The 15,715-nt window shown below is 43.0% G+C and overlaps 1 protein-coding gene across 2 annotated transcripts in view; it reads left to right on the top strand.

Moving 5' to 3' along the window:
* Positions 1-15,715, top strand: part of VPS11 (VPS11 core subunit of CORVET and HOPS complexes) — a 74,209-nt gene continuing 58,494 nt past the window's right edge. Inside the window, exons 1-4 of one of the 2 annotated variants that reach the window (XM_082273786.1) lie at positions 1-204; positions 5,767-5,906; positions 7,621-7,756; positions 13,006-13,169. In XM_082273786.1, coding sequence (XP_082129912.1) covers positions 39-204; positions 5,767-5,906; positions 7,621-7,756; positions 13,006-13,169 — 606 coding nt within the window. In that variant the 5' untranslated portion in view covers positions 1-38. Of the gene's footprint in view, positions 205-5,729; positions 5,907-7,620; positions 7,757-13,005; positions 13,170-15,715 lie in introns of those variants that run through there. The other variant, XM_082273785.1, reaches the window with a different exon arrangement.

Genomic DNA, 15,715 nt, shown 5'->3' with positions numbered 1-15,715 from the left:
TGACGGTCACATGATTGGTGTGAAGGGAAGCACTGAAGATGGCTGTGTACCTGCAGTGGAGGCGCTTCGTGTTCTTTGAGAAGGAGTCGGTGCGGTTCCCCGGGGAGGGCGGGAAAGCTCTGTCCCTGCCGCCGGGGATAATAGTGTGTGACTCCGGGCGGGGCAGCCTGGTGTTTGGGGATATCCTTGTATATATGTTGGTGTGTAGGGTAGTGGCTGTGCTCTGGTATAGTGTGTAAGCAGCATAATGTCCTGGAATCCTTCTCTCCATAGTGTGAGTGCTTATTACCCATTATACCACATTCTGTGTCAGCAGAACATCAGTCAGTGCTGTCAGTGACTGGGCAGGGTACAGCGCCCTCTGCTGGCTTCCTTCCTCCACAGGTGATAACCCAGCCCAAAAATCCATGCAAGTGCTGGGCTTGTTTATACTTGTGATTGGGGGGTGGTGAAACCCCTGCAGGTGAGCCTCCCTTTTACCGCCCCACAGTCACCCTTTTCTTTCTGGAGTGGCCACATGCATCAGGAATGCCCCCCCCCCCCCCCTCCATAGTGCTAGTGTGCTTCCCATTCAAGTAAATGGGGCCGTGCTGCAACCTCCCACAACGTGTACAGTTGCACCCTGGCTGCCTGGAATTTTGGGGGTCAAAACTTTTGGTAAGGAGGTGATACAATGCCTCCTCACCACCTGTCAAATGCTTTCTGAAGAGCAACCTGAACGCAGGTTGTTCTTCAGAGAGCAAAGCAGGTGCAAATGAGCCCTATGGCTGATCATGTGCTGCACCATAAATGTGCTGACCGTTCTCATTCTTTCTATTCTTAGGGCTCCTTTACACTTGAGCCCGTCATTGCCACCCCTCTGAACAGCAATCAAAGAATATATCACCAGCACACCACGGATATTTGAAATAGCACACATATCTATATATATATATCTTTATACTTTAGAATGACCACATTACAGCAGTAAAGGTGCAATGTTTCCAGGCTGCCATGGAGGCACCGATAGCCGTTTTTTTAGACCGAGTACTAATCCTTTTTCTCAAGTACTCGCTAATACCTATTATGCATCTCTCTTAGGGTCCTTTCACACGGAGCGCCGTCCGACGAGGTCTGTTCTGCTCAGCGGGGGATCGATCCGCCAATCCTCACTGAGCAGGTGGATGACAGCTCTGTCGCTGTTCCGTGTGCGCAGACTGAGCTGTCAGATCCCCGCTGTCCTCTGGGGGAGATCGGATGAGAACGGACCGCCTGTCCATTCTCATCCGATCCCATCCGATCCTCCAGACGGATGGAAAAAAGGGTTTCCATCCGTCTGGATTTCACAGTCCAGATCGGATCGGAGAGCAGTGGGTGTCAGCGGAGATGTCTCCACTGACATCCGCTGCCCCATAGGGATGCATGGAGCATCTGATCAGGTCCACCTGAAAAACTGACAGGTGGATCGGATCAGATTCGCCGTGTGAAAGGACCCTTAGAGCTGCACCGAATAGAACATTTGATGCCGAAACCAAAAACGCAGGACACACTGAAAACCAAAAATGACAATTAAAAAAAATAAAAATAAATATATATATATTATAGTAGTATGTGTGTGTGTGTGTGTATAATATACTTTTTTAAAATATTTAACTGTATTATATTAGACTTTTTAATTAATATCATGAATTTAAATGAAAATTTATTGTCGGCCATTATCAGTATTATATATATATATATATTGTAGCGCAAGAAAACCTTAAGAATAATGTATCCCTTTATGTATGTCTGCACACTGGTCCGTTGCGCTTCTGTTGTGGTGGTAAAAATCCTGCTTGCTGCATTTCTGGTCAGTTAAACAAAACGCACCTCCCCATTGGAATGCATTGAAAACACAGCAAGAAGACAATTTTCACCTGATATGTTTTGGCTCATCTGAAATTTCGGTGCATCGCTAATCTCTCTCCATAAAGGTGGTGGTTAGACTGGGTTCACATATGCACGGTCCTGGTTTGGCAGTGGGATTTCTGCCCCCCTCTGGTGCGACTTTGTTCAGTGGTTCAGGCGCAAAACGTAAAAGTGTATGACAATGAACATCGCATATGAACCATGCTCAAAATCATACTGAACTCTTTTTAAAAATGCACTGCAAGTGGCCTTTATCTATGTGCACCGGCTCTATTGAAAAGACAGCAGGCTCACATGTCATGCGATTCGGATGTGGTTCAAAACGCATCCAATTCACATATATGTAAATCTGGTCTTGCAGTCTTCAGACTTGAAGGTATTGTTTAGTATTGGAGCATTTCCATGAGTACCGGTATTATTGCAACGCTACGGTCCACGCAGCATCCCTTTGTCAGGCATGTGATGAAGGGGTCTTGCCTGACCCCAAAACATTGAATCTTAAAGAGTAACTCCAATTTTGTGGGGAAAAAAATCATAAATAAAGCAAAATATTGCATATAAAATTGTGACACAAGCCACATTGTAATATAACATTTTCAAAAATGACCTTCCCTTTCCAATCTGCAGCAGTGTCATTTTCAGTCAAATTCAACGCAATATGGCAACCTGGAGGCGTTCTGTACAGAGACACCCCCAAAATGTAATTTCCTGCTTGAGTGATTGGCTGACCGATTTTCCCAAATGTCTGCACTAAGATACAAATCAGATTTTTGGCATCGTTGTATCCTCTGCAACAAAAAAAGTCAGTTTTGGTAAGATACCCCAAAAGGGTTAATCGAGTGTAAAGGGATGCAGACCTTGGCACTTTCCTCATCAGAACCCAGCAGGTTAAGCAGCTGATCACTAATGAAGAAGTCACTCCCGTTCACTTTGCATATGGACACAAACAGGGATTTCTTCAGAATTACAAAAGGTAGGAATCTGCAACAGTTTGTTAAAATCCTTGTAATGTACATAGATCACCCAGAGGGGAATGTGGTTTTTTTTTCCTCAACAAAAGTGGAGATACTCTTTAAAGTTGTGATGTGATCATTCTAATAAACATTTGGATGCTACTTTTGAAGATCCATGGTATGCGGGCAGTATACGTTTTGTTATCAGTTGCCTACTGTTTGCTATTTACAGTAATTTGTGCGATGGGAATATTACATATGACCTCCAAAAAGCGGTTCGCCATGGATCCTTTTTCAGAGGGCAGTTGAAGGGGTTGAGAGGTGATCTGTCGCCTCTTGGGTGAACCCATGAAAGCCTGAGGAATGACTTTATTCACTTGGATGGGTTGGGTTTGGCAGCGGTACTGTCTGCTGAATGCTACCTGTGGCATCGTTTTTGCCGTGATTGTAAAGCATTGTGGTTGCAGCATGTGTACCGCCCCTTCTGGTCGCCTGTTAGGGTAAATTGGGTGATCAGAGGGCGGTAAGAACATAGCTTAGCATCCTAATTTTGCTACCCCCTTATTCAAATGTAAATGAGGTTACAAGCCATGTTCTTTTCTTATTTACAAATCATAAACTCGATTAAAACAGTTTTGTATTCTTTGCCTTGGAATTGAAGTAAATGTAAAGACAAAATGGTATTTTTCAATGTTGGATAGAGGAGGGAAGGGCTAGGACCCCTGTCAGTGTTTTGTTTTTAGTGTCCCTAATGGGAGGACTAATCATTTCTGTTTGTCCTGATGATTATCTTCACTGAGACAAAATATGATAGTAAATACAAAATTTAAAGTGGTACTTTACTTTTTTTTAAAGCCTCCACTTTTTATCAGTACAGCCTCCAGGTTCCTCCATACAGCTCTCATGAACTGCAAAGTGTATTTTGAATATAAGGAAGTGTTTCTGATTACCCTCCTCAGGACTACACGTCCCATCATTCCTAGTGTCCACACACACGCTCTCCTGTAAGGGTGTCATCTTTTCTATTTCTCTGGTCTGCCTGTGGATGTCCAGTGCAGGTTGTGGCTGCTTCTATTCTCTGAACCCTCACATTAAGTCCGGCAGACCTCCATAGGACTCTGCAAGGCAAGGAGCCATCCTCACAATGGGAATTGGGGCCAGCAGGTAGGACTGTGTAAACAGGGAAGATAGAAAAAAAAGAATCTGAAGACAAATCTTAGTGCTAATCTCTTAAAAATAGAAATGAAAATTTTTATATCACTTTAAGAGCGGTCGGTCACCAAAGTGAAAAGTGATGGAAATCCTCCACTTGGGACCCTGTACCTATGACAATTCCCCTTGATTGGAATTTTTAACTTAAGATACATTTTCTCATTTCCTGTTCTGTCTCAGAAAAGTGAAGGAAAATTTTTCCAGCAAAAAAAAATCAACTTGAGCCTTCCCTATTCTATCTGAAAAAAAAAAAAAAGTGATGAAACATACCCCTCTATAGTGTGTCTCCATTAAGAGCACAAAGTGTCATTTCTGTTTGCTACTTCGTTCCTCTGCTATCTGCAGAAGTCACTTCTGACAAGTTTTCCTGACACCAAGAGAAAAAAGGTGACAGGAGGGAGCTTCAGCAGATTGACAGCCTCAGCTGTGTTCCTGTGTGCTGTGTGAAGGGGGTGTGTCTGTTCCCTCCAATCAGCTATCAGAGCTCTCCTTACTGAGCTCTGCAGAGGGTAATTTCAGCCCCCCCCCCCTTTTTTCTGACAGCTCAGACTAGCTTTATAAATTCTGGCCTCTGAATGGCTGTAGAGAAGAGAAGGCTGCAGATAGGTACAACTTATGGAGGAGGATTTGTTTAATCTGTGTATAACCTGAGGTCAGTCATTTCACTGGGTATGTAGAAGGGTTTGCAATCCCCATAATTTCCCATTTCTTTGTATATATTTAATGGTTACTACCAGTGGAAGTGTTTTTATTGTTAGCTTATTTATCTTTTTTGTTTTGTAATGTTTGCCTTGTTCTCTTTCTGTGCATTACAATTAAATTTATACTTATTGTGTTTATTAGTCCTGAGGAAGGTTACTCGGATTCCTGAAACACATTGGCTCCCCTTGAGTTTCAATAAACTATTTAGGACTGGTGCCCTTTTTTAGCTCCTTCTTGAATACAGGCACTTTGCCTCTGAAATCGCTTCTTCTATGCAACACAGAGGAAGGTTCAGTAATGGTGTGATATATTTTTATGTTCTGTGGAATTTATTAGTCATTGTGACCTTTTTCTCACCAGCTAGCTGCGGTTATTAGGGGTGTGATCAGCTTTTGTTTTAGAAGGAAAGTATTCACTAATGTTATAACCAAGATGCAATGCACAAAGAGAACTGAAGAGAGAAAAAAGAAGATGGTTATTTTAAAAGGGAACCCCAGGTTGTAAATCTCTAGAAAGGTGCATGCGAGCTGTGGATGTGTCTGCATTTAATCTGGGAACAGCCTCTTTAAATCTCTTTCACAGCAGATTAAAAAAAGGGAAGGCTGCATGAGAAGCCTGTCAGGTGTGCTGCTCTGCTGATGGGGCGAGAGAGCAGAATGACATGTATGAGATCATTTCTCTGCCTTTTGTCCTTTCACAGTCGCAGGATGAGAAAAAGTACAAGGCCTATTACAGTATTACTGAACTGCAGCAGAATAACATCCGATCTTCTCCTTCGTTAGACAGGGCTGCACTGTGTGGCAGAGCTGTGTAAATCTCAGGAATGGGTTGACAAATGCAAATTCTTGAGAAGTAAAACAGCTCCAAAATGTGTACTTAGCTGATGTATTTGACAAGGAGGTATGTTATTACCCATTTATGGTTTCTATGTGTCGGCATATTGATGTTACTGAGATTTAATGTTGTACCTTCCTTGTGGGTTATGTCTTTAACTGAAAATTAAATATGATAGGGCAGATTTGGTTCTTGTCTCGATCTCTTCAGCTCACCTCATTCCAGGCTTACAAACTTTGTGTTACCCATCTACATCAACTCAAACAACACAATATCCTTGTTTCTGTAGGGGAGGATGAAGAAGGCACTAACCCTCTGGTAAGTTTTCTTTCTTTTATCACTTGAGGATTTTAAATGTAGAAGATACACCCCAAAACTGTTAGATGACCTTTAACCCCTTTACCCATTTGGCCACTATTCCTAGCATTTACCAGCTGTCAAAATGATGGCCAGGAATAGCTATGTAATGCATAGCAAGAGCAACTGTGAAAATGAACCACTCCTGTCTAAAGTGACACTTTTAGGTATTCTGAAAGTGTAATTAAGGCCTCTTTCACATTTGTGGGACCTAAAAGTCGCACAATTTTTTGCCGCAATTTTGACACGATTATGACTGGATTTGAAGCAATGTCGGAGTAATCTTGAGGTCTTTGGATCTCAAAGCGCATCAAAGTTGGACCAAAGTAGTGCAGGGACTACTTTGAAATCGTTGCGACTTGAAATTGCACAGATATGAACGGTACTCACTGGAAATCATGGAGTACCACTAGTAATGCGACTTTGCAGTCCCAAGTCGCAGGACAAGTTGCAGAAGTGTGAAAAGGCCTAAAGGATAAGTTCAGCTTTGGGAACATGTTACATGTTCCACTTGCTTTCAAGGTGTTCCCACTCCTGCAGTGGCTGGCGATCCAAGCCCTGTGTGTGACAGCAGAACAGGGAGAAGTTCCCTGTACCAGCTTTCACATTTTAAACAGAACGTGGCCATGCGGGGCTTCTTAACACGACCGTGTCATTCATTCACAGAGTTCTGTGAATGAATGAATGAAATACAAGTACCGTTATCCTTTGCGGATGTCGGATTGTACTTCACAATGAATTATTACGGCGCTGTTGAGTGCTCTGATTCTTTCTGTCAGTGTTAAAACTGCCTGCTCATACGATGTATGGACAGACAGCTCACATTGACAGTCTGCAGGAGACCTGTATGGCACAGGTGTCTGCTGATCACTGCTGCAATGCTTTCCAGGCTCCTAAAAACAAAACAAAAAATAGTAAGTGCACATTTTTTTACTTGTGAAAAATGTTCATTTATTTATTTTTTTAAAGGTGAAATTATCCTTTATTGTTGGCCATAGACAGACTGTGTGGCTCTCCTTGGTTGACTGAAGTTAATTGGACAAGCAGGAAAAACGTTGTCAGTCAGCAGCTGCTGATCAGTGTATTCTGACAGTTTTACTGGGTTCCATCATCCACTTCACTTGTGTGGATAGAGGAATCTGTTCATTGTTTTCCTGTTTAGCCCCCTGGCTGAATGAGAAAAATGAACCATCTATGGCCAGCTTACAGAGGAAGTAAAGTCTGTTGTTTTTTTTTTTTTCTTACCTGGAAAGTAAAGGCATAATGTGCTAGTATGCGTCGCATACTAGCACATTATGTGACAACTCCGAACAAAGCCCTTGTTGTCCCCGCTGGAGGCCGTGTCCATCTTCACGTGCCTTCGGGGTCTGCGCAGCTGTGCTACTGGCCAGAGCCACGTGATGATGCGCAGGAGTTGTCATTCACGGCACAGGGCTCTGAAGAAACGGCATGGGCGGCCATTCGCCGATGTCATCAGCACAGTATACAGTAAATATCTCCTAAATGGTGCAAGTTTAGGAGATATTTACAGTACGTATAGGTAAGCCTTATTATAGGTACAAACATTAAAGGGGGGTTTACAACCACTTTAAGTAAAACAGTACAAGAATGTACTTGGTGGAAAGCACAGAAATACTTTTATCTGTTTGTAATAACAATAAATTCTCTTTGACAGGTTAAAGTTTGGAATTTGGAAAAACGTGATGGGGGTAACCCACTTTGCACTCGAATTTTCCCAGCCATTCCTGGCAATAAACCCACAGTTGTGTCCTGCATCACAGTTCATGAAAACCTCAACTTCATGGCTATTGGTAAGCTGTAGAAGATGTGTTTTCTTATGTATGTGTATAAATGAATGTGTATACGTTGTAACCCACAAGAAGCTGTCAGAATAATCTTCCATTTATTTAATTTTTGGAAATCTAGTGCTTTTTTTTTTTTTACCTTGATATTTGACTGAAGGTATTCAAAATGAAATATTTTAATACATAAAGCTTTAAATAAAGCCCATGTCTTGGTGTTCACTCTGTAAAACCCACCCCTGTGCTCCTTCTGAATGAAAAAAACCTACATTTAGGGGAAATGGTCAAAACGGGAGCAGCCAGAATCAGGAGCACCTGTGCATGGCAGCCAATCGACTCATATCTTTAATTTTCCAAACTTAGTTGAACAAGCTGAAGTTAAAACCGGATTGGTTGCCATGCACAGTTGCTCCAGTGTTGATACCCCCCCCCCCCCCCAATTGTAACTTTTTTTCTCCTAGTAAAAAAAAAACAAAAAAACACTTTTGTTCACTTTTGTTGTTTGGTCAATTTTGTCCTGAACAAAATATGGCATAATTTACCTGGTTATACTATGTAGTTGTGATGATGGATATTATTTACCGAACATGTGCCAAAGTTGCAAAACTGCCTTCAAGCATTAAAGGCTAAGTTCACCTTCGGAACATGTTAAATATTCCACCTGTACTTAGTTCCAGCTCCTGCCCCCTCTCACCTTGATTTCCCCCTGCAGAAAAAAATAATAAATGCCCATTTTTCTTTTTTTCCTACAAAAATATGTGCATTTGTTATATTTTCTGTAGAGGTGAATTTATCCTTTGTTTACCTTCAGGCATTAAGGGGTTAAAGGACACAGGACTAGAAGTAAATCAGAGATACAGTGGGGATCAAATGCTTATTTTACCCACTGAACTGCAACTCCATTTATAACCTTTGTATCATGTGTTTTTCCCAGATTTCTGGTTGATATTCTGTCTCTATTATTTAATATACACCTATGATATAAATGATAGACCCTTCATTTCTTTGTAAGTGGGCAAACTTACAAAATCTGCAGGGGATCAAATAATAATTTTCCACACTGTAACTGGGTTTTGCTAGTGTCCTAGGAAGATGGGCACCCTTTTCTGCAGAAAAGTTTTAACAATTTTTAAGTTTTTTCACATCACGTCACGTCAATCAAGACTTTATAGTTCTGCTGAATAGGCATCTTGAGGGGAGTGGGGCTGTATGTGTCAGATTTTATATATAAAGTTGCGGAATTACACTATGTGCCCCTACTCTTCATTTACATGCTATCATGAATGGAGTAACCTATGAAGGCTAATAAGGGTTAGATGGATTTTCGATCTTGCGGTTGTTGGAAACGTCCACATGGTGATTGGAGTATACTCTGAGGGAGTTTTTTTGATCATTGATCTGGTGAGTTCCAGGAGAGAGGGGGGAGCACCGGTGATTGGTGGATTTATGGTGGATGAATAAGAAATCCTTCACACCCTTCCCCTGAGATTTGGACTGTCACTTATTGAAACCGTCTCGATTGAAAACTGCATAATTTCTGTCTGTCATCAGTCCTCTCACATGGGAGTTACCTTGATATTAGCAGACTTACTCATTAGCGCTGTTAGTGTTGTGGATTCATCTATAATCTTTTAGATTGTCTATTACACCTTTTGTCAGGAATTTTTTTGAGTATAACAGCAGCTGAGACCGTTAAGGTCTAATATGTGTATATATTTATATCTCTGTGGAAACTAGAGCGCAGGGTGAGTGATTATTTTGCAATTGTGGAGGTGTGTGCAATCTCTTCACTCCTTTATTATCAGGCTTGTCTATATGTTCATTTGCAAAGTTCAAACGCTGATTTTTGTGGTAAGGACGTAGAAGAGGTTTTCTTCTGATGACTCTTCCATTAAGACCATATTTGTACAAGTATAGTGGAATAGTGTACCACAACTCCAGTGTCTGCCAGATCTTTCTGGAGGGATGGTGCAGTCAAACGTGGGTTTTGAATTGTTTTTCTCACAATCCTGCGAGCTGTTCTGTCTGATATTTTTCTTGGTCTTCCAGATCTTGCTTTAACTTCCACTGTTCCTAATGACTGCCATTTCTTAATTAGATTCCGAACAGAGGATATTGACATCTGAAAACGCTTTGCTATCTTCTTATAGCCTTCTCCAGCTTTGTGAGCGTCAACTATTTTCAGTTTGTTTTCTAGACAACTGCTTAGAAGATCCCATGGTGCTGATTGTTGGGGCAAGGTCAGATGAGTCTGGGCATTTAAAACCTTTGAGATTGACATCACCTGGTCTTCCCAGACGATGATTGAGAACAATCCATGACACTGGCAGGTCTCAGCCTTGCAAGGGGGGCAGTGCATGCTATAAATTCTGCAGGGTGCCCAAACTTTTGCAGACGCCATTTTTTTGTTTTCTGTAATTTCGAAAGTGTCAATGATGGAAATAAAATCTAACTTTTGTTGACATATTATAAGAATGTCTAATCTGTAATTTAATACCTTTTTGGAGATTTTTTCCATCTTTCCTTGGCTTCTTTATGCACATTAATACAAATTTTTCCCTGGGGTGCCCAAACTTTCGATCCCCACTGTAGATGCTTTGGTGGCTCCAGACTGAAGTATGTCTTTCCTCCTCTAAAACTCCATTCTTGTCTTCTCCACTGCATTGCGCTAGAGGGAGTTCCAGTAATTCTTCTAGCACTGAGCTGTCTCTGGAGGATGTGGTTCTCAAACCTTTAGACTCCTGGCAGACTCCCCTTTTGGTTTCTCAGACCACCTAGATCTTCTTTGCCAAGGACCAGTTTACACCCTGCTTCATGGTTCTGGCTATGATGGTATAGCTATTGAAGCCCAAGTCTCAAGAGATATTGTCTTTTCTGATTATTTCTGGCTATACACGGTTAGTAAAAGCGTTTGATAAACTCGATTGTTTGTTTGACTTTCTAAATATTAGTGGGCTAATTTTGATTATCGAAGTACGTTTTATGGCAAAAAAAAACATTGCGTTAGATTTTTTGAGCTTAAATTATCGATTTTCTAAACATTCATAGTGGAATCGATTGAAAGTAGTTCGAGAGAGTCTACTGCGCGTACGCATGTTAAAACGTAACCCCGGATCATCTAATTGATCGGTTAAAAATGTACCGTTTATGTTGTTATTGGTCGATAATATGTTGATAATTTGGTGACACATATCGATACAATGATGCTGCTACTGCATGCACATTTGTCATAGCTTTAGAAATACGACTGTTATTTTTTTTACTGTGTATGGTCAGCGTTAGGAATTACTATGCTATTAAAGGTTAGGAAGTCCACATCACGCAAGTTCTACCATCGCACATGGAAAGCAATCTTTGCCTGGTGCAAGACCAGAAAGTTTGATCCCAGAAAATGCTTGTTGGGAAAAAATTTTGACCTTTCTTCAGTCTGGTCTAGATAAACATTTGGATCTTAGTTCCATCACGAGTCAGTTCTCTTTTAATCTTGTTCCGAACGCTTGCTTGACGTTCCCTAATGAAGACCTTTTTACAAAGTGTCGCTCAAATAGTCCTACCTGTCAGAACTAAGCGTCTGAGTTAGCAACTTTGACTTGTAAGGAACCATTTCCTATTCTACATAAAGACAAGGTTGTCTTGAGGCCCAGAGCAATGGTTTGAAACATGTTGCTGCCATCAAATTTTCAAAATGACCTTATATTTTTTTTCTTAGAATGGTACATTTTCTCAGTTTAAACATTTCATATGATTTTTGTTGTGAAAAAAATATGGATGTATGAAATTTGTTTCTTTTCATGTACATTTTACAGTGTCCCAATATTTTTGGAATTGGGGTTGTGCAAGATTACATTCATCTGTTGAGGGAAATCAGTCTTCCACCAAGATCTTGCAAGCTCTTTACCAATACATGAGTGTAATGTCAAAACCAAAGAAAATTCCCAGCTCAACATTCCAACCAGCCTTCAACCAACCGAATTCTTCTGTCTAATAGTTTAAGTTAAAAACAGGGGGTTCGTTTTCACATTTTTGCAAATATATGAGCCACTTCACAGCACCCCTGTATTATCTGCAGTCCTAACTCCAAAGTAGAAGCAAATGAATAATAATGGATAGGTAGAGGGCAGGTAAGCCTAGAGTGAGCTCACCCATCCTTAAAGTGGTTCTAAAGCCTTATGATTTTTCACCCTAAGCCTTCTAGAATGCATTAAGATGAAAAACCTTCTGTGCTGAAGTGCCCCCCCCCCCCTTTTTTTCTTACCGGAGCCTGATCCTATCCACTGGAAAGCACGACAGCAGCGGCTCCAGCTGCTGTCTCCCTCCTTATTGGGCAAATTGATAGCCTTCAGCTCCCGCTCCGGTCAATCAAATGCTGTGACGCGTGGGGTGGGGCCGAGTCTCACTGTCTGTGTCAATGGACGCAGCAGCAGGACGGGATGCACGTGTGCCCCCATGGAAAGCAGATTTCTGTGGGGGACTTGCCGAAGTGCAAAGGCCAAGAGCACCAGCGGGGGACCCCAGAAGAAGAGGATCCGGGCTGCTTTTTGCAAAACCATTGCACATAGTTTGTTTAGAAAAAAAAAAGAGGCTTTAATTTCACTTTAAAGGCACAGGGGGTCACTGGACACCCAGCACATAGCACAGTGGCAGCAAAGGTGTCCAGTGCATCCCCTCACCAGTATTGCAACAGTACAGACAATTGGTCACATCCCCCACCTATAACTGGCCTTCACAGTAAGGAGCACATGGAATGGCGACACATGTCAAACAAAACCAAAGAAAATTCCCAGCTCAACTTACCAGCCTTCAACCAACCAAATTATCCTGTCTAACAGTTTGCATTAAAAACAGGTGTTGTAATGTCAGTATGAAAATAATTCAAAATATCACAGTTTAGGATTAAGATTTCCCAGCAGGTACTGGTAATGATGCCTTCTCATGGGGCATCTGTCTACGCCACCAGTGCATTTTAAGGGACACAGGTCCTACTTCTTGGTGTTTGTCTACTCCTTATACTGCTTTTCTACAAATCGGAAGCATCATGGAAGTTTAAAGGATTGTCCCTAGCTGGTCAATTGCTTTTTGTTTGCCAGTGTACAAATCCTCCCTGAAGGCAGCAGTATAACCCAAATGTTGCTGACACTTCCCTTTCTTGTATGAGCCAAATCCCCCTTCATTTGTGTCTCACATCGTTTTTAGTGATGCATAGGACTCTTAATGCTTTTTCTCTTTGCTGTTTGCTCACTTCCCCCTTTTTGCTTCAGGTTTTGCAGATGGGAGCGTGGTTTTAACCAAGGGTGACATAACGCGTGACAGACACAGTAAGACCCAAGTTTTGCAGGAAGGGAGCTATCCTGTTACAGGCATGGCTTTTAGGCAAACTGGCAAGACGACCCATCTATTTGTTGTAACAACAGAGAATGTGAAGGTAAAGGTTTTTTTACTTGTATGAAATATTTATGCTGCTCTCCAGTGTAATCTGACTTGCATGAGGATAATTTTGGCAGTGTTGGATCATCTGGCTCAGTTGTGCGTTCAAAGAATAGTGATTTTTTGCCATCACTTGTTTATGGGTTTATTTAGTTTCAAATGTTGTTTATTAAAGGAGAAGTTTACTTTAAAAAAAAAAAAAAAAATTAATAAATGCACATTTATTTGCAGGTAAAAATATTTACTATTTTTCCCTAGGAGCCTGAAAAACATTGCACCCGTGATCAGCAGATCACGGTTGCATGCAGGACTCCTACAGACTGTCAGTGTAAGCTGCTTGCCCATACAGGCAGGTGGAGGCCAGTGCTACAGTAACATTTTTGTTACACCCTGAATATGGAATGGAATATGAATTTTAAATGATGCTCTATGTGAACAGTAGAGTAGAGTAGAGTCAGGCAGTGTTTGCCTAACTCTACTCACAGTGCTGACAAATCAATTAGAAAAACACCAGCAACACAATCTAAGCAGATCTGTGATCAGGCATTTTCACTGCAAAAAAACAGTAAGTACAAGGCAACCAGGCTGACGTGTTTTAGGAAAAGTTCTCTCCATTAACATACAGTATATTCATTGTTCCACATTAGCCTGCCACTCAATTTAGCCAGCGGGGAAAACTAGGAGTGGACCCTAGAGGTCTCTTCTGTCATAAATGCCCCCCCCCCCCTGCCTGTCAGTGGTAATGCGATCTGAGCTCTGCATGCGCAGCTCACACTGCATTTATGGCAGGGTGTGCATGCCGTGGCGAAGTGACTCCCATGCGGGTGTGATGTCACTGCAGCCCGGCCAATCAAGCAGCCAAAGATTCGGAGCCCAGAAAGAAGACTGGGTTAACATTGAAGCCGCTGCAGAGCTCCATTTGTAGGTAAGTCTCTCATAATGTTTTAATATGCAGTGCGTACTAGTACATTATGATTTAAACCGCAGGGGGGCACATTTTCTCTTTCGTTCATCGAAGGACACAGCGCTCCATTTATCATAACTACTGGGTCATATTGTCTCCTCCCAGGAGTAGGACTAGGCAGAACAAAAAACACTTGGCTGCGACCATGGACCCCTCTCTCTGCTCTAGGTATCTGCTCTAGGTAATCTGTTTTTTTCTGTCTAGTCAGGATTAAGGACATAGGCTCTCTGCTGTGATCTCTTGGTCCTAGCAATTTTTTCTCCTTCCTTGCATCTTTTTTTTGTTTTTTTCTCTTCGGACATCTACAGAAAACTGCCGGGCTGGGCGAAAGGCTGGATAATCTAGATCCAGTGGTCCCCCCAGCCTAGCCAGTGAGTGTGTGTGTGTAGACCATAGCTACACGCTAGGTCGGCCGCGACATAGCATACACGGACAGAGGCTGTTAAACGTCTCCCAGGGTCGCATACGACCGAGTGTGGGTCTGAGTCACAGCTGTCCCTTGGCCAACAACTCCCCTACTTTTGTGGCGAGGAGTTATGTCTGGAGCATTACTCGCTCCATGGAAGGGTAAGTACAGTCCCCCCTCTACCCTTTTGGCAGTTTTGGGGTGGACGCAGGTACCCTCCTGGGATGGTCGGGCCTGCCTGCGGGTTCCCCCCTCTTATTCTAAAGTCCCTGTGGGCTCCCCCCCTCTCTTTTCCTCCCTGTGAATATCCCAGATCTGGAGTCTGGTGGAGGTCCCAGGGCTGAGGATGCAGCAGAGACCCCTGGGGCCTCCCCCGCCACCCCACCCCCTCTGTAAGGTCCTGGGATAGTGTGTGTCCTGCCCTGGTAGTATGGAGGGGTCCCACTATAGGAGACCCCTGAGTGCATGCCCTACTGTTTGCAGTGTGGGTATAGTGCAGGGGGTCCCAGTGCAGAGTGTGCAGCAGAGTTTCCCCTAATTTATGTCCTGTCTGGGGAGGGCAGTACCTTCAGGGGGGTCTCCTTGCAGAGGGCGCAGTGTTTCAGAGGGAGCAGGGAAGATTCTGGCAGCATGCTTCGGCGTCTCGAGCTGCTGGCGGCCATGTTGGAGACATCACGGCGGCCATTTTCCTTTGGTTTGACTGGTCTCCGGCAGGAGGCCATGTTTGTGTAGCCCGATTACATCACGATGGCCATTTCCCTTAGTCTGGGAGATGTTGGCAACGACTGAAGCCTCAGGATGCCAAAGCTCCTTCTCCCTCCTCCCTCCTCCCCCGAACTCTCATCACGCCTCCGGTCGGTAGGGTGAGTCCTTGGAGGTCCCTGTTATCTCTCTCTGCTGATAGGTACCCTGAGCATTAGTGGTGCTAAAAGATCGTTTGTACTGCAAGGTCTTTCTTTTCCTATGGAGCCTCAGGGTCACATCTCCCTCATCTCATGGAGGTTGCAGGTCCCGTGGAACCCCAACTTCCTGTGGTTGTGCTTAGTGTCCTTAGTATCCCAGGTTGAAGTCGCGTGTGGGCAAAGGCCCAGGAGGAAGCGTCCCCTGCTCAGTCTGTCTCGTCTGATTATTAGCCTGATGCCGCTGGGGATGCGGCCCATCCTTGGGCTTAATA

Source organism: Pelophylax lessonae (genome assembly GCF_965119305.1).
Source record: "Pelophylax lessonae genome assembly, chromosome: 12".
NCBI lineage: Eukaryota > Metazoa > Chordata > Amphibia > Anura > Ranidae > Pelophylax > Pelophylax lessonae.
This window is presented reverse-complemented; position numbering and strand designations above follow the sequence as displayed.